The sequence below is a fragment of the Bombina bombina genome, chromosome 6, assembly GCF_027579735.1.
Source record: "Bombina bombina isolate aBomBom1 chromosome 6, aBomBom1.pri, whole genome shotgun sequence".
NCBI classification, from domain to species: domain Eukaryota; kingdom Metazoa; phylum Chordata; class Amphibia; order Anura; family Bombinatoridae; genus Bombina; species Bombina bombina.
In genome coordinates this window covers 894561224-894584415 of record NC_069504.1, presented here as the reverse complement: position 1 = coordinate 894584415, position 23192 = coordinate 894561224, and the positions used below count along the sequence as shown (strand labels likewise).

The following is a 23192-nucleotide window of genomic DNA, read 5'->3' as shown; positions in this document are numbered from 1 at the left end:
GAAACTCAAATTTCTATTTGTATGAAAATTATAGTGTATCTAGTATGTATATTAGTATAAACAACAAGAAGTTTAAAAACATCTTGAGATATCACTTTGATGAGGATAAATATGGGTACTGAATGCATTTCCATGAAATGCTGTAATCATACATAGAAAAAAAATATATGAATTAAGTGTGTCTATACAATACTACCAATCATACTTACTTAGTGAGCATGCATACCTGGTAACTATAGCAACAGTTCTTCAGAGCAGGTTTATGTAATTAGTGACTACATTTGTATGCCACTCCTAAATGACTCACCGTTTACAACATGCTCAGGAGCTGTAGTATGGTCTGTCTCCAGTGTGGGACTGGCTATTTGTTTAACTGTTTTGAAGGGTTAGTTAAAAAGGGGACACAATGCAAACATTACATGTTCTATCAAATTAAAGCATTTAATTTTAGCATAAGCACTTTGAAATAAAAAAAATCCTTAAAAGTAGAATGCCATTCACTTCTTGTCAAACAGAACCATCATTCTCAAGTTCTGGGAAACTAATTTTCTTCTGTGGATCTCATACAGAAAATGAACAGTTAAGAAAACACACATAATGACTTGACCACCTTTATTAGCACCACCCCAAGTGAGCATCAGGACAAAACACAAACATTGGATGAGATCCAAACTGAAAGGCTGAGCAGAGCTCTGTACATAAAAATAAACAAATAGTTACATAATTTAAGGATCTTCTTAAAGATGTCATTGTTATAATTCTATAAATCTATTTGTTTCCTTCATGCACTGTTACTATCTAATCATTGCCATGACTGAAATCATAGTTTGAGGCATATTACCTTAACAAATCTCCTGTTTGGACTTCAGTTTTTAAAATGTATGAGGCCTTATTATGTTTTGCTCATAGTTAAAGAAAGCCCTATGCAGGATGTATGTCAAGACAGAAAATACATAATCTGTACTTTTTTTTTTTTAAATATGTGTATTGTTAATCAAAGGCAGTCTTATATGGCAAACTCAGTGGCTTTTTCTAATTGCCATTGTATACAATTTACACAAAAATTCACAATTTGTTAGAAATATTATTTGGAACGGATTGACAGTTTTTGTTTTTTTATAGATGTCACACAATACAGGTATTAATTCTATTTACACAAATTACATATATAAAAAAGCAAGCAATATACAAATATCTGCAGGGAAACTTACTTGGCTAAGCTGTGTTGCTTACAGATGATTTGACCCTGCTTTAAAATTACAAAGACATCCCTCCACCTCACACTTCCATTATCTGGATGAAGATTTCACATAGTGTCTTTATTTTAGAGAAACCTTAGACGATGAAGGTTGAAAATTGTTTAAAGAAGTCTACAAAATACAGGAAAAATTGATCAATTAAAAATTCCTGTATATTTGAGTAATCAAGCAAGTGGACTAAGGACCTTCCATAAAACAATAATCCAAGCCACATTACTTCTTTCAATGTCCTTTCAAAGGATTAAAAGTCCATATAGTTAAAGTCTTGACCGCTAGAATTAAAACCTTCAATAGAAATCCAAATCAAATTTGGAACATCTACATAGTTCTCAATGAGATAAGTCACTTATTTACAGCTCTACTGAATGCAGAGACTGGCCTTTAGAGTCCCACTTAAGACACCAAATGTGGACCAGCTGGCAGTAGTTTGTGTGCACTGATTATATTTATTTTCATCCCAATAACAGTCTGATTCTTCCAAAACAGGCACAGGACAGCCTTTATCTTTTCATATAGTACTCATCCAGATTTTTATGGTCCTTGAACCTTCTCTTGAATGAAGGAGTACTTGACCATAATAAATCCCCAGAACCTGTTGCTCCACCAGCTATCTGTTATAATTGTTTCATGCCCAAAGTTACAGTGTCTCATCAAATCTATCTTTTCGATATTCAGCAGCATCCCCCTGCCCATCACGATCATCATCTTCTGAAAAATGAATGAAGAAATATATTTAAATTTTTAGTGCATCCACACATGCTATACATTAGAAAAATAAGCTAACACATAATTCTTAACTCTATACATAAATCACACAACTTACCATGTGTACCCTTGTGACATTTGGCCAAGGTAAATAAAGAGATAAGTCTATTCACAGTTTAAGATGCAGTGAAACAAACAATTTATCAGTCTTGTCATTAGATCTTATTTGTTGTCCCATAGATGTAACCAAGAGTCATTTACTTATCTTTAGGGCAGTTAAAAAATAAAGTTAAAAAAAACAACAACAAAAAACGTAAACTGGAATTACTCAGACACCAACAAGACATGTTCATAGATTACACCAATAAACCAATTGACAGGTTTTCTGTTTCTGTTGTGGAACAATCTAGCAACTGACATTTCATTAATGAAAAATAATTTAACAAACATTTATGAAAAATAACAGAAGTAAAGAAACTATTATCCATATAAAAAATTAAAATATGTGCATGAAGGGGCGGAGCGTAGCTGTGTAGCAACATGGCTGCATTTTGATCTAGCTCCGTGGCATATTCTCTACTACCAGCTCCATTCTGAAGAAAATAGGGGCAATTCCACTTCTAACAGACTCATGGCACATCCCGATCACCTGGTGACCCTGTAAGGGGCTATAATTGAATATTTATCATACGGGACATGGAGATATAGCGAGTCCCGAGACAACCTACCCGCAGCACACTCGCACATAAGAGACCCGTTTAACAGAGGAACGGCCGCCTTTGTGGTTGCGGAGGTGTTCTCTCGATTGGGGAGCGGGAGAGTGAAACCCAGAGCCTGACAGCTTGGAGGATCACACGCACAAAACGAACGATACACCATTGCGGCCTTCATGCAGCGCACATAATCTTAGGGCAACATAACCAAGCAGCAACTACAGTCTCAGGAAAACTACACGCTATACGAGTGGCTAACCACTTTACAACACATAAGTGCCTGCCTGGGATCACAAATTCTTAAGCTGAGCCGACAAAGTGTAATTCTGGGTGTTATTCCCTAAACTCCACCAGCTTGGGGCCCCCTCCACAATACAAATTCCCATCCAAATAGGCCACAAAGTAAAGATACCTAAACAGGGAAAGGGAGAACATATGTCCTTGCTGCGACACGCTTATGCAATCCAACAGGCCCCTTTGCCCTTAATTAAGCCTCACTGAACTACATTTATAAATAAGGCTATATGTTTTACCGTTGAGACATTGCATCTCCCCTAGCCACGTGGGGGAAAAAAGGGGAAAAAAGGGAAAAAAAAGGGAAAAAAAAAAAACAACAACAAAAAAACACAGCATTCACTCAATGGCGTCTAGACAGAAACCCAAGACAGACAAGAGGGCTCTCACAACATCCACAGCCACAATGAGCTCTTTCTTCCAGAAACAGGATAGCGATGTTGCTGAAATCGCTAAAGAGTCAGTGATGTCAGACATACAACCGGCACAGAATCAGGAAACCTCATCACATACCCAACTCAGTCAAATTCAAACGACCATCTCCCATCCAAATCTGACCTGGCAGACCTAAAATTGTTTATCAAAACAGAAATGACCTCCTTAAAGAAAAACATCAACGAACTGGGGTCAAGAATAGAATGCCTTGAGGAAGGACAGGACACTTTAAGCACCATGGTATCAGATTCAAACCACCAAAGGGCGAGACAAGACATCCTCATACAATCACTCCAACTAAAAGTAGAAGAATTAGACAATAGAAGTCGAAGGAGTAACCTGCGGATACGGGGGGTCCCAGAGGAGGAGACACAAGATTCCCTTTCCTCTTATCTATTGCAGTTATTTGAATATATAATACCATCTCTTAAACTCACAGAATCTTCCATGGAACGCGCACATAGGGCGCTGAGGCCTGTCACAAAACCTCCCAACCCTCCAAGAGACATTATCTTCAAATTTACAAATTATTTGGAGAAAGAACAAATATGGAAACAGGTCAGGTTACAGCGGGAGATTACATTTCAGACCTATAGTATCCAAATATTTCAGGACATATGCCCCTCAACTATTCAAAGGCGCAGAGAAATACGTTTCATTACCCAAGGAGAGACGGGTGAGATACTGCTGGGGCTTCCCCTTTAGCCTCATTGTCCAACAAGATGGCAAGACCCACATATATAAAGAACCGGATGACTTGGAAGCATTCTCAAAGGGTCTTAACATCTCTTTCCCACCGCCGACCCCAAAACCACCGGAATCGGATACTTCTAGAGATAACACCGCACCCAAGCCTCAAAGATCGCAATGGACCTTAGTCAATAAGAGGAAAAAGCTGGACACTCAATTATCCTGATTTGGTCCTCTCGCCCCTCACTCCGAGAGGCACAACATTACATAGAAACCAAGATGCAAGATACAGAAAGGACTCTTACTACTAGACCCTGATAAGTATACTGTAACAATGTTGTTTAACATGCTATAGCAATGCTATATAATATGACAGTTAGTTACCCCATGTCGTGTTCTGATATGGTTGCTCCTCGAGCATGGAGGGGAAATGTCGTTATAACATCCTACCTTACTTTCTCTTAAATATAGGTATTAAGAACTCATAAGAGTTGTGCTGACCCCCCAAATATATCTTCAATATATCTGTAAAGCATTATATACTAATGGGCCTGTCAGGGTACAGGTCAATGACACATATGTATATATACTAATATATATATATATATATATATATATGAAAATAATATAAAAAGGATGTGCGTATATATGAGGCCGTCTATTTTATCAGATGTACTGTAGAATAGCAATTCTGATGTAAAGGATTGTTTTAAAACCCATAATCAGTCCTCCCCCACTTCCTTCAATTACACAAGACACTCATAGAGATTATTTCAAAAGAGACATTTCTAGCTAGAGTGTGAAAATGAAGTCCATACCAGATAATTAAAGTTTCCCTCTGACACTAGAACATTTGCTCCTTAATTAGGAAGTGCAAACTTCAGAGCACTCTTTACCCCATGCAGTGAGTGAAGACGAAGTGTCTGGAAATTTTCTTTAAGGTAGGATGAGATTTGGGGGGAGGAGCAGTGTTGGTTGAAGAAATGACTGTTAACAGCCATGTGTAAATTGTCCCCTGTGAAGTCTCCATGTGCAGGGAACAGACAAATTAACATTTACTATCCCTGTATAGCATAAATAAAAATATATTATTCTTGAAAAAGGAATGATGCAAATGTTTCATGTGTGTGTTTGAAATAATTCAAATAACCCATATATGTATATATATTGAGCCGGGACATATTAATCTGTAATAATTTGAATGGAAACTGTAATAATCCCATGTTTATATATATATATATATATATATATATATATATATATATATATATATATATATATATATATATATATATATATATATATATATATATAAAAATATAAATAAAACATGTTTTTCCAGATGGAGCTAAAAGATGATAAATACAAGATACTGCATAGAAATGAATGTATACATATATATATATATATATATATATATATATATTTTTTTTTTTTAAAGCATAAAATGTCTTAGCATCTGTATTTTTAAAAATATTTGTGGACCTAAATAGAAATGATTAATAACACTTATTTTTATTTCAGATGGACCATAGACAAGATTCATGCAGGCAGAATTTGTTGGAGATGTAGAACGTGCTGTATTTGTGTGAATACATATATAACAGATGTATAAATGCCATTAATTTCAGAATAATTAGCAGTATTAATTTGCTTTAATATAGTATAATGTTGGGGACACATGTTGTTTCATATTGAAATAATCAGAGAAATGATATGATGCTGCCCCAGCTATAATTAATATTGTGAGTGATTGATGCAGGAAGTTATGATCTAATGAATAACCATTTCATAGAAATAATGATTTGTTAAAAATGTTGGATAGTAAATGTATTGCTGTGTTTGTCACGCTGCTCCCGGTGTTATGATGCAAGAATCACAGCCAGAAGGCTTTTTGGCTGTTAAAAATGAAATTCCCAGGTAACCAATGGGATGATCAGCTCCGTAAGGGCCAATAACAAAGCAGGTTTTCCCGAAAAGGGCCTCCCATATTCTCACCCATGATGGAAACACATATAAGCTTAATGCAAGATAGAAGAAGGACAGATTCTGCTGAGCTGACTTGTAACTGGTTTGTTGGGCGTGAAATACCATTACTCTAGCAAAGCGGGTCTACCTTTTCTCATTGATTGCAAAATATACTTATTGGTATTCTGAGGTGAGATTAAACCTGTTGAGAGATATTGGATATCGATTGGTGTTCATCTTGGTAAAGTATTAAAAGATTGATGATAGATTTAAGAGAGCAGTTTGTATTTCAAGCTAGTATTTCATAGCCTGTGTATTGTTAAACAGATATCCTTGATGCTAAATAATTCAGCTGTGCAAAATATAGAATATACATATATATCTTAGAATTGATTATAATTATAAGTAACTAAAAATTTGTTCCAGTTTAAATAGACATTTTAAAGTAACGGTTTACAGTAAGAATATATGTATTTTTAGTGTCCCAATTAGAATTGTTGTATTAGAATCAATTGCAGCTAAATAGCTGAATATATATATATATATATATATATATATATATATATATATATATATATATTGTCCTATTATTTATTAGCACTGTTAATTGTATTGCTGAATATTAGTAGCTGCTATCTTAAGTCTCACTGTGATATTTTAAATGCAACTCTGAATGAAAGGCTATTGTGAATAAGGCCAGTTCTAAAGGTAAACGTGTATGAACTCTGCATAGCATATTTTAATAGTTTTTAAACGTGTTTAGTATTGACTCACATTCTGATCCATACAAATATATTCCAATGTGTTCATAGATATTAACTAATAAAAATAATTCAGGTATTTATATTAATTTTGTGGTTTCTAGTAGATGCATATTGATTGAGGGTTTATTTTTAAAGGATAATTATTAAATATATTGTATTATAACCCTGCCATAGACTGACATATTATTTGGAGAGCACTACTGAGATTCTTATAAATATACTGACATATTAGATGGAGGCACTTGCATGAGATATTATTAATATTTATCATATTGATATCATATATTTGTAGTAAATAGAAATTATTATAAAAGAGAGAATTTTGTTTTCATATTTCGAAATATTTTGAAAATATAATTTTTTTGAAGATTGAAATATTGATGTTCATATTTCGAGATTGATATTGATATTTTGAAATATTGTTGAAGATTAATTTTTGAAAAATTAATAAAAATTAATTTTTCATATTTCAAAATTCATAACACTGATAAAGTAATGAAACATGACACCCCAGAACTGTATTGATAGGTAGCTAAAGGAGCAACTCTGATCAGTTTAACACAAGAAAATTAACCCTCATGGTGTATAACTCATTGAGCCAAAATAGCCAAGTGTGATTGCATTGCCCCCAACGCTCCAACCTAGGAGCATGAGTAGTACCCAAGATATGCTACCCCCATAACTAACAAGCTATTAATGTTGGTATTTACTAGGTTTGTTGTTCTTGTTTTTTTTCTTGTAACTGTTTTTTTTATGTTTATTACATGTATGTTTAAAGGGACATGAAACCCACATTTTTTCTTTCATGATTTAGAAAGAGAATGCATTTTTAAACATCTTTCTAAATTATTTCTATTATCTAATTTGTTTTATTCTCTTGATATTCTTTGATAAAAACATATCTAGATATGCTCAGTAGCTGCCGATTGGTTGCTGCACATAGAAGCCTCATGTGATTGGCTCACCCATGTGCATTGCTTTTTCTTCAAATAAGGATATCTAAAAAATGAAGCAAAATAAATAATAGAAGTAAATTGTAATGTTGTTTAAATTTGTATGTTTTATCTGAATCATGAAAGAAAGATTTCGGGTTTAGTGGCTCTGCGCCCCAACACTCATTCGAGTGTTACCACGCTTACAACATATACCCACCACTCACCATCCAGATAATGGCTAACTCAAAACCAAACTCCCATACTAGCAACGACATAAGTATATACTCCGCCAACGCAAAAGGCCTGAATATCCCCAGCAAAAGAACAGTAGTTTCAAAAGAACTCCACAGACCTAAAGCAGACCTGGTATTTTTGCAGGAAACCCACTTCTGTAAAGGAAGAGAACCCAACACATTCACACGCACATACGGTACCTGCTACTGGGCCTCACATTATCAAAACAAAAAACATGGAGTGGGAATCCTGATTAAAAAAAATACCCCCTTCATAGACATACAAACCATCAGAGACAGAGAGGTAAGGTTCCTCATCCTGATAGGACTCTTGTATGGCAGACCAGTAACCCTGGTTTCATTGTATGCCTCCAACACAGCTCCTTTATGAAAAAAATATCAAACTTAATACTGGAACACCAAAAAGGGATACTCATTATGTGTGGGGACCTTAACGTAGCTTTAGACCCAGACTTGGACTGCTCATCCCGACATTCCTCTATACCCACCTCCAGGATATCAAAAATTCATTTACACCTCAAGAACATAGTAGCACAAGATGTATGGAGAACACTACACCTCCATCTTAGGGATTACACATTTTATTCATACCCCCACAAGATTTATTCCAGAATAGATTATGTGTTTTCTGATGTTGGGGGGGCTTTCATTGTTTAATTCAGCAAACATTTCACCAATAACGTGGTCAGACCATGCTTCCATACTCTGCACAATGACATGGCCCTCAAAACCCTTAAAAGACTATGGCCTAGATTTGGAGTTCGGCGGTAGCCGTCAAAACCAGCGTTAGAGGCTCCTAACGCTGGTTTTGGCCGCCCGCTGGTATTTGGAGTCAGTGATTAAAGGGTCTAACGCTCACTTTTCAGCCGCGACTTTTCCATACCGCAGATCCCCCTACGCCATTTGCGTATCCTATGTTTTCAATGGGATCTTTCTAACGCCGGTATTTAGAGTCGTTTCTGAAGTGAGCGTTAGAGCTCTAACGACAAAACTCCAGCCGCCTGAAAATAGCAGGAGTTAAGAGCTTTCTGGCTAACGCCGGTTCATAAAGCTCTTAACTACTGTACCCTAAAGTACACTAACACCAATAAACTACCTATGTACCCCTAAACCGAGCTCCCCCCACATCGCCGCCACTCGATTAAAATTTTTAACCCCTAATCTGCCGACCGCCACCTACGTTATACTTATGTACCCCTAATCTGCTGCCCCTAACCCCGCCGACCCCTATATTATATTTATTAACCCCTAACCTGCCCCCCACAACGTCGCCGCCAGCTACTTAAAATAATTAACCCCTAATCTTCCGACCGCAAAGCGCCGCCACCTACGTTATCCCTATGTACCCCTAATCTGCTACCCCTAACACCGCCGACCCCTATATTATATTTATTAACCCCTAATCTGCCCCCCTCAACGTCGCCGACACCTGCCTACACTTATTAACCCCTAATCTGCCGAGCGGACCTGAGCGCTACTATAATAAAGTTATTAACCCCTAACCCGCCTCACTAACCCTATAATAAATAGTATTAACCCCCTAATCTGCCCTCCCTAACATCGCCGACACCTAACTTCAATTATTAACCCCTAATCTGACGACCGGAGCTCACCGCTATTCTAATAAAAGTATTAACCCCTAAAGCTAAGTCTAACCCTAGCACTAACACCCCCCTAAGTTAAATATAATTTACATCTAACGAAATAAATTAACTCTTATTAAATAAATGATTCCTATTTAAAGCTAAATACTTACCTGTAAAATAAATCCTAATATAGCTACAATATAAATTATAATTATATTGTAGCTATTTTAGGATTAATATTTATTTTACAGGCAACTTTGTAATTATTTTAACCAGGTACAATAGCTATTAAATAGTTAAGAACTATTTAATAGTTACCTAGTTAAAATAATAACAAATTTACCTGTAAAATAAATCCTAACCTAAGATATAATTAAACCTAACACTACCCTATCAATAAAATAATTAAATAAACTACCTACAATTACCTACAATTAACCTAACACTACACTATCAATAAATTAATTAAACACAATTCCTACAAATAAATACAATTAAATAAACTAGCTAAAGTACAAAAAATAAAAAAGAACTAAGTTACAAAAAATAAAAAAATATTTACAAACATAAGAAAAATATTACAACAATTTTAAACTAATTACACCTACTCTAAGCCCCCTAATAAAATAACAAAGACCCCCAAAATAAAAAATTCCCTACCCTATTCTAAATTTAAAAAGTTACAAGCTCTTTTACCTTACCAGCCCTGAACAGGGCCCTTTGCGGGGCACGCCCCAAGAATTTCAGCTCTTTTGCCTGTAAAAGAATAAATACAATACCCCCCCCCCAACATTACAACCCACCACCCACATACCCCTAATCTAACCCAAACCCCCCTTAAATAAACCTAACACTAAGCCCCTGAAGATCTTCCTACCTTGTCTTCACCATCCAGGTATCACCGATCCGTCCTGGCTCCAACATCTTCATCCAACCCAAGCGGGGGTTGGCGATCCATCATCCGGTGCTGAAGAGGTCCAGAAGAGGCTCCAAAGTCTTCCTCCTATCCGGCAAGAAGAGGACATCCGGACCGGCAAACATCTTCTCCAAGCGGCATCTTCGATCTTCTTCCATCCGGTGCGGAGCGGGTCCATCTTGAAGCAGGCGACGCGGATCCATCCTCTTCTTCCGTTGTCTCCCGACTAATGACGGTTCCTTTAAGGGACGTCATCCAAGATGGCGTCCCTCGAATTCCGATTGGCTGATAGGATTCTATCAGCCAATCGGAATTAAGGTAGGAATTTTCTGATTGGCTGATGGAATCAGCCAATCAGAATCAAGTTCAATCCGATTGGCTGATCCAATCAGCCAATCAGATTGAGCTCGCATTCTATTGGCTGTTCCGATCAGCCAATAGAATGCGAGCTCAATCTGATTGGCTGATTGGATCAGCCAATCGGATTGAACTTGATTCTGATTGGCTGATTCCATCAGCCAATCAGAAAATTCCTACCTTAATTCCGATTGGCTGATAGAATCCTATCAGCCAATCGGAATTCGAGGGACGCCATCTTGGATGACGTCCCTTAAAGGAACCGTCATTAGTCGGGAGACAACGGAAGAAGAGGATGGATCCGCGTCGCCTGCTTCAAGATGGACCCGCTCCGCACCGGATGGAAGAAGATCGAAGATGCCGCTTGGAGAAGATGTTTGCCGGTGCGGATGTCCTCTTCTTGCCGGATAGGAGGAAGACTTTGGAGCCTCTTCTGGACCTCTTCAGCACCGGATGATGGATCGCCAACCCCCGCTTGGGTTGGATGAAGATGTTGGAGCCAGGACGGATCGGTGATACCTGGATGGTGAAGACAAGGTAGGAAGATCTTCAGGGGCTTAGTGTTAGGTTTATTTAAGGGGGGTTTGGGTTAGATTAGGGGTATGTGGGTGGTGGGTTGTAATGTTGGGGGGGGGGTATTGTATTTATTCTTTTACAGGCAAAAGAGCTGAAATTCTTGGGGCGTGCCCCGCAAAGGGCCCTGTTCAGGGCTGGTAAGGTAAAAGAGCTTGTAACTTTTTTAATTTAGAATAGGGTAGGGAATTTTTTATTTTGGGGGTCTTTGTTATTTTATTAGGGGGCTTAGAGTAGGTGTAATTAGTTTAAAATTGTTGTAATATTTTTCTTATGTTTGTAAATATTTTTTTATTTTTTGTAACTTAGTTCTTTTTTATTTTTTGTACTTTAGCTAGTTTATTTAATTGTATTTATTTGTAGGAATTGTGTTTAATTAATTTATTGATAGTGTAGTGTTAGGTTAATTGTAGGTAATTGTAGGTAGTTTATTTAATTATTTTATTGATAGGGTAGTGTTAGGTTTAATTATATCTTAGGTTAGGATTTATTTTACAGGTAAATTTGTTATTATTTTAACTAGGTAACTATTAAATAGTTCTTAACTATTTAATAGCTATTGTACCTGGTTAAAATAATTACAAAGTTGCCTGTAAAATAAATATTAATCCTAAAATAGCTACAATATAATTATAATTTATATTGTAGCTATATTAGGATTTATTTTACAGGTAAGTATTTAGCTTTAAATAGGAATCATTTATTTAATAAGAGTTAATTTATTTCGTTAGATGTAAATTATATTTAAGTTAGGGGGGTGTTAGTGTTAGGGTTAGACTTAGCTTTAGGGGTTAATCAATTTATTAGAATAGCGGTGAGCTCCGGTCGTCAGATTAGGGGTTAATAATTGAAGTTAGGTGTCGGCGATGTTAGGGAGGGCAGATTAGGGGGTTAATACTATTTATTATAGGGTTAGTGAGGCGGGTTAGGGGTTAATAACTTTATTATAGTAGCGCTCAGGTCCGCTCGGCAGATTAGGGGTTAATAAGTGTAGGCAGGTGTCGGCGACGTTGAGGGGGGCAGATTAGGGGTTAATAAATATAATATAGGGGTCAGCGGTGTTAGGGGCAGCAGATGAGGGGTACATAGGGATAATGTAAATTGCGGCGGTTTACGGAGCGGCAGATTAGGGGTTAATAATAATATAATGCAGGTGTCAGCGATAGCGGGGGCGGCAGATTAGGGGTTAATAAGTGTAAGGTTAGGGGTGTTTAGACTCGGGGTACATGTTAGAGTGTTAGGTGCAGACGTAGGAAGTGTTTCCCCATAGGAAACAATGGGGCTGCGTTAGGAGCTGAACGCTGCTTTTTTGCAGGTGTTAGGTTTTTTTTCCAGCTCAAACAGCCCCATTGTTTCCTATGGGAGAATCGTGCACGAGCACGTTTTTGAGGCTGGCCGCGTCCGTAAGCAACTCTGGTATCGAGAGTTGCATTTGCGGTAAAAATGCTCTACGCTCCTTTTTTGGAGCCTAACGCAGCATTTGTTTGAACTCTCAATACCAGAGTTAAATTTATGGTGCGGCCAGAAAAAAGCCCACGGAGCGTTAACAGCCCTTCTACCGCCGAACTCCAAATCTAGGCCTATATATGGAGGCTAGATGAATACCTGTTGATGGACCCCCTTTATGATCCCCAGAATTTCAAAAGCAATTCTAGAATACTTTGAACTTAACTACAATTCTGAGATAGCTCCGCACACCCTTTGGGAAGTCCACAAGAGTGTCATTAGGGGAGAACTAATAGCCATAAAAGCGCACATAAACAAGACCAAAAGACAACTAACTGCCTCACTAATCTAATACAGCATTTAGAATCTTTGCATAAGGGCTCACCAACGAATAAAGACCTACTCAGCAAACTCACGCAAGAAAGACAAACACTTGCCTCACATCTTAACAAAACACATAAAAGACAAACATATACTCAACAAAAACATTATGAAGGGAGAAATAAGTCAGGTAGACTCTTAGCTAGATATCAGACAGAAAATTCACAAGAAATACATCATGCAGGTCAGAGACAACAATGGCCTTCCTCAGAACTCTACTAAACAAATTATACATACCTTCAAAACATTCTTTCAAAAGCTATACAACATCCAAAACCCAAATCTCAACAAACCAAATCACAGTGTGATCAGATCGCAATTAATAGAGGAATTCCTCAAGAAACTCCAATTACCACACATAACCGACTCTCAAAAAGAACAGCTAGAAGACCCCATTTTACTGACTGAATTAAAATCGGCCCTGAAGAACTTACCCACCGGGAAAGCACCAGGCCCTGACGGCTTCAGCCACAAATATTACACTGTGTTTCAAGACATCTTGAATCCACACATGCTAAACTATTTCCAATCCATTGACGAACGTAAGTCCTTCTCCCTTAGAGCACTAGAAGCCCACATAATATTAATCCCTAAAACCAATAAACCACAAGACCTCCCCAAAAATTACCGTCCCATATCGTTGTTAAACACCGGTATCAAATTTTACGCTAGAATATTGGCACACAGGCTAAATAAAATTCTCCCAGACATAGTACATCTCGACCAAGTTGGTTTCGTTCCGCGGTGGGAGGCAAAGGTCAACACGGTCAGGGCCTTAAACTTAATCCACTATGCCAAACTTAAAAATATTCCCTCCGTCCTCTTATCCACAGATGCGGAGAAGGCCTTTGACCGTGTTGCCTGGGACTTTATGCGGGCCACTCTAGACCACATGGGACAAGGAACGAAGATGCTTACTAGAATCTTCTCCTTATATTCCCACCCCACTGCGAGAATTTTAGTTAATGGTACCCTCTCCTCCCCCTTCCCTATTACCAACGGGACACGTCAGGGGTGCCCGCTATCCCCACTCCTTTTCGCATGTGTTATAGAAACCCTAGCAGTAAAATTAGACAGAACCCCCAGATAACCGGTATAAATACAGGGAGTGCAGAATTATTAGGCAAGTTGTATTTTTGAGGATTAATTTTATTATTGAACAACAACCATGTTCTCAATGAACCCAAAAGTAGTTTTTAGTTTGTTTTTAGTTTTAGCTATTTTAGGGGGATATCTGTGTGTGCAGGTGACTATTACTGTGCATAATTATTAGGCAACTTAACTAAAAACAAATATATACCCATTTCAATTATTTATTTTTACCAGTGAAACCAATATAACATCTCAACATTCACAAATATACATTTCTGACATTCAAAAACAAAACAAAAACAAATCAGTGACCAATATAGCCACCTTTCTTTGCAAGGACACTCAAAAGCCTGCCATCCATGGATTCTGTCAGTGTTTTGATCTGTTCACCATCAACATTGCGTGCAGCAGCAACCACAGCCTCCCAGACACTGTTCAGAGAGGTGTACTGTTTTCCCTCCTTGTAAATCTCACATTTGATGATGGACCACAGGTTCTCAATGGGGTTCAGATCAGGTGAACAAGGAGGCCATGTCATTAGATTTTCTTCTTTTATACCCTTTCTTGCCAGCCACGCTGTGGAGTACTTGGACGCGTGTGATGGAGCATTGTCCTGCATGAAAATCATGTTTTTCTTGAAGGATGCAGACTTCTTCCTGTACCACTGCTTGAAGAAGGTGTCTTCCAGAAACTGGCAGTAGGACTGGGAGTTGAGCTTGACTCCATCCTCAACCCGAAAAGGCCCCACAAGCTCATCTTTGATGATACCAGCCCAAACCAGTACTCCACCTCCACCTTGCTGGCGTCTGAGTCGGACTGGAGCTCTCTGCCCTTTACCAATCCAGCCACGGGCCCATCCATCTGGCCCATCAAGACTCACTCTCATTTCATCAGTCCATAAAACCTTAGAAAAATCAGTCTTGAGATATTTCTTGGCCCAGTCTTGATGTTTCAGTTTGTGTGTCTTGTTCAGTGGTGGTCGTCTTTCAGCCTTTCTTACCTTGGCCATGAGTATTGCACACCTTGTGCTTTTGGGCACTCCAGTGATGTTGCAGCTCTGAAATATGGCCAAACTGGTGGCAAGTGGCATCTTGGCAGCTGCACGCTTGACTTTTCTCAGTTCATGGGCAGTTATTTTGCGCCTTGGTTTTTCCACACGCTTCTTGCGACCCTGTTGACTATTTTGAATGAAACGCTTGATTGTTCGATGATCACGCGTCAGAAGCTTTGCAATTTTAAGAGTGCTGCATCCCTCTGCAAGATATCTCACTATTTTTGACTTTTCTGAGCCTGTCAAGTCCTTCTTTTGACCCATTTTGCCAAAGGAAAGGAAGTTGCCTAATAATTATGCACACCTGATATAGGGTGTTGATGTCATTAGACCACACCCCTTCTCATTACAGAGATGCACATCACCTAATATGCTTAATTGGTAGTAGGCTTTCGAGCCTATACAGCTTGGAGTAAGACAACATGCATAAAGAGGATGATGTGGTCAAAATACTCATTTGCCTAATAATTCTGCACTCCCTGTATAGAAGAGCAGAGGTATGTTCGCGGACTACATGCTTTTTACTCTCACCCAGAAAATTTGATCCCCCACCTCCTAACCAAATTCAATACTTTTCAATCTTTGTCAAACTTTGTTGTTAATATGTCTAAATCCGAAATACTAAACATAAACATGTCCGGATCGTCCTTATTGGACGCTCGAAAAGTTACCACGTTCACATGGTGCTCTCACTCTTTGAAATACCTCGGAGTACACCTCACACCCTCACTAGACGACATATTTCAGTTGAATTACACTCCTATCAAACACGCTATAGTAAGAGATCTTTCATCATGGGGATCTAAAAAATTATCGTGGTTAGGACGCATAGACGTCATCAAAAGGAACGTATTCCCAAGAATTCTCTACCTCCTCCAGGCTCTGCCGATCCCCTTGCCTAAAGCATTTCTCCCCTTGCTCCAAAAAGCATTTAGCGATTTTATATGGCGCAAAAAACCACCTAGAATAAACAGACAGATAATGCAAACTTCCAAAGCACAGGGAGGTCTGGGGGTGCCGAACCTTGCTGCCTATCGTCAGGCCATCTTCCTTCAGAGATTAGTAGATTAGAATATCCATTTTGAACACAAAAGATGGGTCCCACTGGAACACCTAATAATGGACAGACCACATTTAGGGAGATTGTGCTGGAGCAACCCAAACTTATTTAAAAAAAATCAAATCTGACAAACCAATGATACGGGAGACATATCAGACATGGGAACACACCATCAACACAACACATTACATATCATCAGTCCCGTCACCATTGACATCCCTAATCGAAAACTGAGAATTTGTGGTGAGGCCCTATTCCTACCATGCCATAGTGAACACGTATAATATAATGTATGAATTTCACAATTCATACATTAACCAACAACTAATCAGTACTTTCTCAAACAGAGCTAATCTCAAAGGGACATGACTGCTTTGCCAACTGGTTTACCTACCGACAAATGACCCACTTCATAACCACACATGCAGGTTACAGAAACATGGTCACGCCCCTAACCAATTTTGAATCCCTTTGTGTCCAAAAACCCCCTTTGCGTCATACACTCTCAATCATATACAAAATCTTAACTCATACCCCACCGGGTTACATACCCCCATACTTAGAGAGCTGGGAAAGAGATCTGGGAGTTATAATTTTGCCCCAAATTAGTACAATAATGCTTCAGGCCACGATGAGATCTTCAATCTCATCCTCTATCCTGGAGGTCAATTACAAACTATTACATAGATGGTACCTCACCTCGAGGAAACTCCATCGCCTATTCCACACTCAAAGTAACAAATGCTGGTGCTGTGGTCACGTGAACAGTGATACAGCTCACATGTGGTGGTAGTGCAATATCATCCAGAATCTTTGGAGAGATGTGATCTCGGAAGTGGAAACCATACTAGAAATCCAACTGCCACTTGACCCTCTGATATGGCTCCTACACAAGCCCCCCCCAGCAATTAAATATAAGCCATACATCCATTTACTTAAAATCTTAACCAACGGAGTTAAACTCCTGATAGACAAAAATTGGAAAAGCAAGGGAGTACCAACTATAGAGATGTGGATCCAGAAAGTTTCAGAAATTATAGAGCTAGCAGAATATTACTCTCTCTAACACGACAAAATGGATTCTTATGCAGAGTTCTCGCAGTTGTGGTCTAACTATGTCCAGAATAAAACTAAAAGAAATGGCTAATGCTACAGGCTGTGTATAACTGGTTGTGGGAGATGATAAATAAAAAAGAGTGAGGTGGTTATCACTGACTTGGGCGCGGGCGGACCGGGACCTAATGTTTTTTCGAAAGTTTCATTGTTGAAAATTACTATACCAAGAGAAAAATTTATTATTTTAATTATCAGTATACCTTTTTTTTATCAGTATATACTTTTAACAGGTCTATCTGGCCACTAAACGAATATCAAGCAGCTTTGGAGGACATTTCTTATATCTCAATCTTGTATATTTTTGGGAAGAGATTGCTGCTGTTCAACATTGAAGAGCTTTATACTCTGTTACTGTTACCTTAAAATTTTACAGCTAATGTTGTACTTAGCATTCCGGAGCTGCGTCTCCGAACCTTTGTAAAAATTGATTTGTACACAAAGCTGTTTAAAAAATAAATAAAAAATATGTGCATGAAAAACATCAAAAGGTTCATAACATTTTTGAGAACAAGCAGGCAGCTCTTTTTTTAAGTCACATCAGTGTTCAATGCGGAGAGATGGGATAACGTAAGAAAAAAAATTCTACAGTTTGTATTGATAACGTAGAGCCTATAAAGAATTCATGATGGATGATTTTTTTTCGAAACCTGAATAACTTTATAATATACATCTAAAAATGCACAGTGAGAGGGACTCTACTATGTATGACGATAAGTCAATGGTACGGTCTTAAATACAGAGTCTCATTTGCAGGGTCGCTTTGGAGTATACTTTATATATTACATGGGGAGTGTTTTCTGATACACAGGCAATTCAGTTTCACAATATCTGTGTGTTAAAGAAAACCGCCCAGAACTTGATTCAGGAGAATTAGAATCACTATTAAAAAGGGACAGTCTACTCCAGAATTGCTATTGTTTAAAAAGATAGATAACCCCTTTATTACCTATTCTACAGCTTTGCTCTATCTGAATCATGAAAGAAAAAAAAATTATGCTTACCTGATAAAAAAAATTCTGGATATGGAGAGTCCACGACATCATTCCAATTACTAGTGGGATATTCACTCCTAGCCAGCAGGAGGAGGCAAAGAGCACCACAGCAAAGCTGTTAAGTGTCACTTCCCTTACCCATGACCCCCAGTCATTTAGCCGAAGGGAAATGGAAAAAACATAATTTATGTAAGAACTTACCTGATAAATTCATTTCTTTCATATTAGCAAGAGTCCATGAGCTAGTGACGTATGGGATATACATTCCTACCAGGAGGGGCAAAGTTTCCCAAACCTCAAAATGCCTATAAATACACCCCTCACCACACCCACAAATCAGTTTAACGAATAGCCAAGAAGTGGGGTGATAAGAAAAAAGTGTGAAAGCATATAAAATAAGGAATTGGAATAATTGTGCTTTATACAAAAAAATCATAACCACCACAAAAAAGGGCGGGCCTCATGGACTCTTGCTAATATGAAAGAAATGAATTTATCAGGTAAGTTCTTACATAAATTATGTTTTCTTTCATGTAATTAGCAAGAGTCCATGAGCTAGTGACGTATGGGATAATGATTACCCAAGATGTGGATCTTTCCACGCAAGAGTCACTAGAGAGGGAGGGATAAAATAAAGACAGCCAATTCCTGCTGAAAATAATCCACACCCAAAATAAAGTTTAATAAAAGACATAAACAGAAGATTCAAACTGAAACCGCTGCCTGAAGTACTTTTCTACCAAAAACTGCTTCAGAAGAAGAAAATACATCAAAATGGTAGAATTTAGTAAAAGTATGCAAAGAGGACCAAGTTGCTGCTTTGCAAATCTGATCAATTGAAGCTTCATTCCTAAACGCCCAGGAAGTAGAAACTGACCTAGTAGAATGAGCTGTAATCCTTTGAGGCGGAGTTTTACCCGACTCAACATAGGCATGATGAATTAAAGATTTCAACCAAGATGCCAGAGAAATGGCAGAAGCTTTCTGGCCTTTTCTAGAACCGGAAAAGATAACAAATAGACTAGAAGTCTTTCGGAAAGACTTAGTAGCTTCAACATAATATTTCAAAGCTCTAACAACATCCAAAGAATGCAACAATTTCTCCTTAGAATTCTTAGGATTAGGACATAATGAAGGAACCACAATTTCTCTACTAATGTTGTTGGAATTCACAACTTTAGGTAAAAATTCAAAAGAAGTTCGCAACACCGCCTTATCCTGATGAAAAATCAGAAAAGGAGACTCACAAGAAAGAGCAGATAATTCAGAGACTCTTCTGGCAGAAGAGATCGCCAAAAGGAACAAAACTTTCCAAGAAAGTAATTTAATGTCCAATGAATGCATAGGTTCAAACGGAGGAGCTTGAAGAGCCCCCAGAACCAAATTCAAACTCCAAGGAGGAGAAATTGACTTAATGACAGGTTTTATACGAACCAAAGCTTGTACAAAACAATGAATATCAGGAAGATTAGCAATCTTTCTGTGAAAAAGAACAGAAAGAGCAGAGATTTGTCCTTTCAAAGAACTTGCGGATAAACCTTTATCTAAACCATCCTGAAGAAACTGTAAAATTCTCGGAATTCTAAAAGAATGCCAAGAAAAATGATGAGAAAGACACCAAGAAATATAAGTCTTCCAGACTCTATAATATATCTCTCTGGATACAGATTTACGAGCCTGTAACATAGTATTAATCACAGAGTCAGAGAAACCTCTTTGACCAAGAATCAAGCGTTCAATCTCCATACCTTTAAATTTAAGGATTTGAGATCCTGATGGAAAAAAGGACCTTGCGACAGAAGGTCTGGTCTTAGCGGAAGAGTCCACGGATGGCAAGAGGCCATCCGGACAAGATCCGCATACCAAAACCTGTGAGGCCATGCCGGAGCTACCAGCAGAACAAACGAGCATTCCTTCAGAATCTTGGAGATTACTCTTGGAAGAAGAACTAGAGGCGGAAAGATATAGGCAGGATGATACTTCCAAGGAAGTGATAATGCATCCACTGCTTCCGCCTGAGGATCCCGGGATCTGGACAGATACCTGGGAAGTTTCTTGTTTAGATGAGACGCCATCAGATCTATTTCTGGAAGCTCCCACATTTGAACAATCTGAAGAAATACCTCTGGGTGAAGAGACCATTCGCCCGGATGCAACGTTTGGCGACTGAGATAATCCGCTTCCCAATTGTCTATACCTGGGATATGAACCGCAGAGATTAGACAGGAGCTGGATTCCGCCCAAACCAAAATTCGAGATACTTCTTTCATAGCCAGAGGACTGTGAGTCCCTCCTTGATGATTGATGTATGCCACAGTTGTGACATTGTCTGTCTGAAAACAAATGAACGATTCTCTCTTCAGAAGAGGCCAAGACTGAAGAGCTCTGAAAATTGCACGGAGTTCCAAAATATTGATCGGTAATCTCACCTCCTGAGATTCCCAAACTCCTTGTGCCGTCAGAGATCCCCACACAGCTCCCCAACCTGTGAGACTTGCATCTGTTGAAATTACAGTCCAGGTCGGAAGCACAAAAGAAGCCCCCTGAATTAAACGATGGTGATCTGTCCACCACGTTAGAGAGTGTCGTACAATCGGTTTTAAAGATATTAATTGAGATATCTTTGTGTAATCCTTGCACCATTGATTCAGCATACAGAGCTGAAGAGGTCGCATGTGAAAACGAGCAAAGGGGATCGCGTCCGATGCAGCAGTCATAAGACCTAGAATTTCCATGCATAAGGCTACCGAAGGGAATGATTGTGACTGAAGGTTTTGACAAGCTGAAATCAATTTAGACGTCTCTTGTCTGTTAAAGACAGAGTCATGGACACTGAATCTATCTGGAAACCCAGAAAGGTTACCCTTGTCTGAGGAATCAATGAACTTTTTGGTGAATTGATCCTCCAACCATGATCTTGAAGAAACAACACAAGTCGATTCGTATGAGATTCTGCTAAATGTAAAGACTGAGCAAGTACCAAGATACCGTCCAAATAAGGAAATACCACAATACCCTGTTCTCTGATTACAGACAGAAGGGCACCGAGAACTTTTGTAAAAATTCTTGGAGCTTTAGCTAGGCCAAACGGCAGAGCCACAAACTGGTAATGCTTGTCCAGAAAAGAGAATCTCAGGAACTGATAATGATCTGGATGAATCGGAATATGCAGATATGCATCCTGTAAATCTATTGTGGACATATAATGCCCTTGCTGAACAAAAGGCAAGATAGTCCTTACAGTTACCATTTTGAACGTTGGTATCCTTACATAACGATTCAATATTTTTAGATCCAGAACTGGTCTGAAGGAATTCTCCTTCTTTGGTACAATGAAGAGATTTGAATAAAACCCCATCCCCTGTTCCAGAACTGGAACTGGCATAATTACTCCAGCCAACTCTAGATCTGAAACACAATTCAGAAATGCGTGAGCTTTCACTGGATTTACTGGGACACGGGAAAGAAAAAATCTCTTTGCAGGAGGTCTCATCTTGAAACCAATTCTGTACCCTTCTGAAACAATGTTCTGAATCCAAAGATTGTGAACAGAATTGATCCAAATTTCTTTGAAAAAACGTAACCTGCCCCCTACCAGCTGAGCTGGAATGAGGGCCGCACCTTCATGTGGACTTAGAAGCTGGCTTTGCCTTTCTAGAAGGCTTGGATTTATTCCAGACTGGAGATGGTTTCCAAACTGAAACTGCTCCTGAGGATGAAGGATCAGGCTTTTGTTCTTTGTTGAAACGAAAGGAACGAAAACGATTATTAGCCCTGTTCTTACCCTTAGATTTTTTATCCTGTGGTAAAAAAGTTCTTTTCCCACCAGTAACAGTTGAGATAATAGAATCCAACTGAGAACCAAATAATTTGTTACCCTGGAAAGAAATGGAAAGTAGAGTTGATTTAGAAGCCATATCAGCATTCCATGTTTTAAGCCATAAAGCTCTTCTAGCTAAAATAGCTAGAGACATAAACCTGACATCAACTCTGATAATATCAAAAATGGCATCACAGATAAAATTATTAGCATGTTGAAGAAGAATAATATTATGAGAATCATGATCTGTAACTTGTTGCGCTAAAGTTTCCAACCAAAAAGTTGAAGCTGCAGCAACATCAGCCAATGATATAGCAGGTCTAAGAAGATTACCTGAACACAGATAAGCTTTTCTTAGAAAGGATTCAATTTTCCTATCTAAAGGATCCTTAAACGAAGTACCATCTGACGTAGGAATAGTAGTACGTTTAGCAAGGGTAGAAATAGCCCCATCAACTCTAGGGATTTTGTCCCAAAATTCTAATCTGTCAGACGGCACAGGATATAATTGCTTAAAACGTTTAGAAGGAGTAAATGAATTACCCAATTTATCCCATTCTCTGGAAATTACTTCAGAAATAGCATTAGGAACAGGAAAAACTTCTGGAATAACCACAGGAGATTTAAAGACCTTATCTAAACGTTTAGAATTAGTATCAAGAGGACCAGAATCCTCAATTTCTAAAGCAATTAGTACTTCTTTAAGTAAAGAACGAATAAATTCCATTTTAAATAAATATGAAGATTTATCAGCATCAATCTCTGAGACAGAATCCTCTGAACCA

General features: G+C 38.3%; 1 protein-coding gene across 2 annotated transcripts in view; it reads right to left on the bottom strand.

Annotated features, from left to right (window-relative positions):
• Positions 1 to 597: 597 nt before the first annotated feature.
• Positions 598 to 23192, bottom strand: part of GOLM2 (golgi membrane protein 2) — a 214438-nt gene continuing 191843 nt past the window's right edge. For both annotated transcript variants that reach the window (XM_053718468.1, XM_053718467.1), the window contains one exon: positions 598 to 1967. In XM_053718468.1, coding sequence (XP_053574443.1) covers positions 1897 to 1967 — 71 coding nt within the window. In that variant the 3' untranslated portion in view covers positions 598 to 1896. The remainder of the gene's footprint in view (positions 1968 to 23192) is intronic.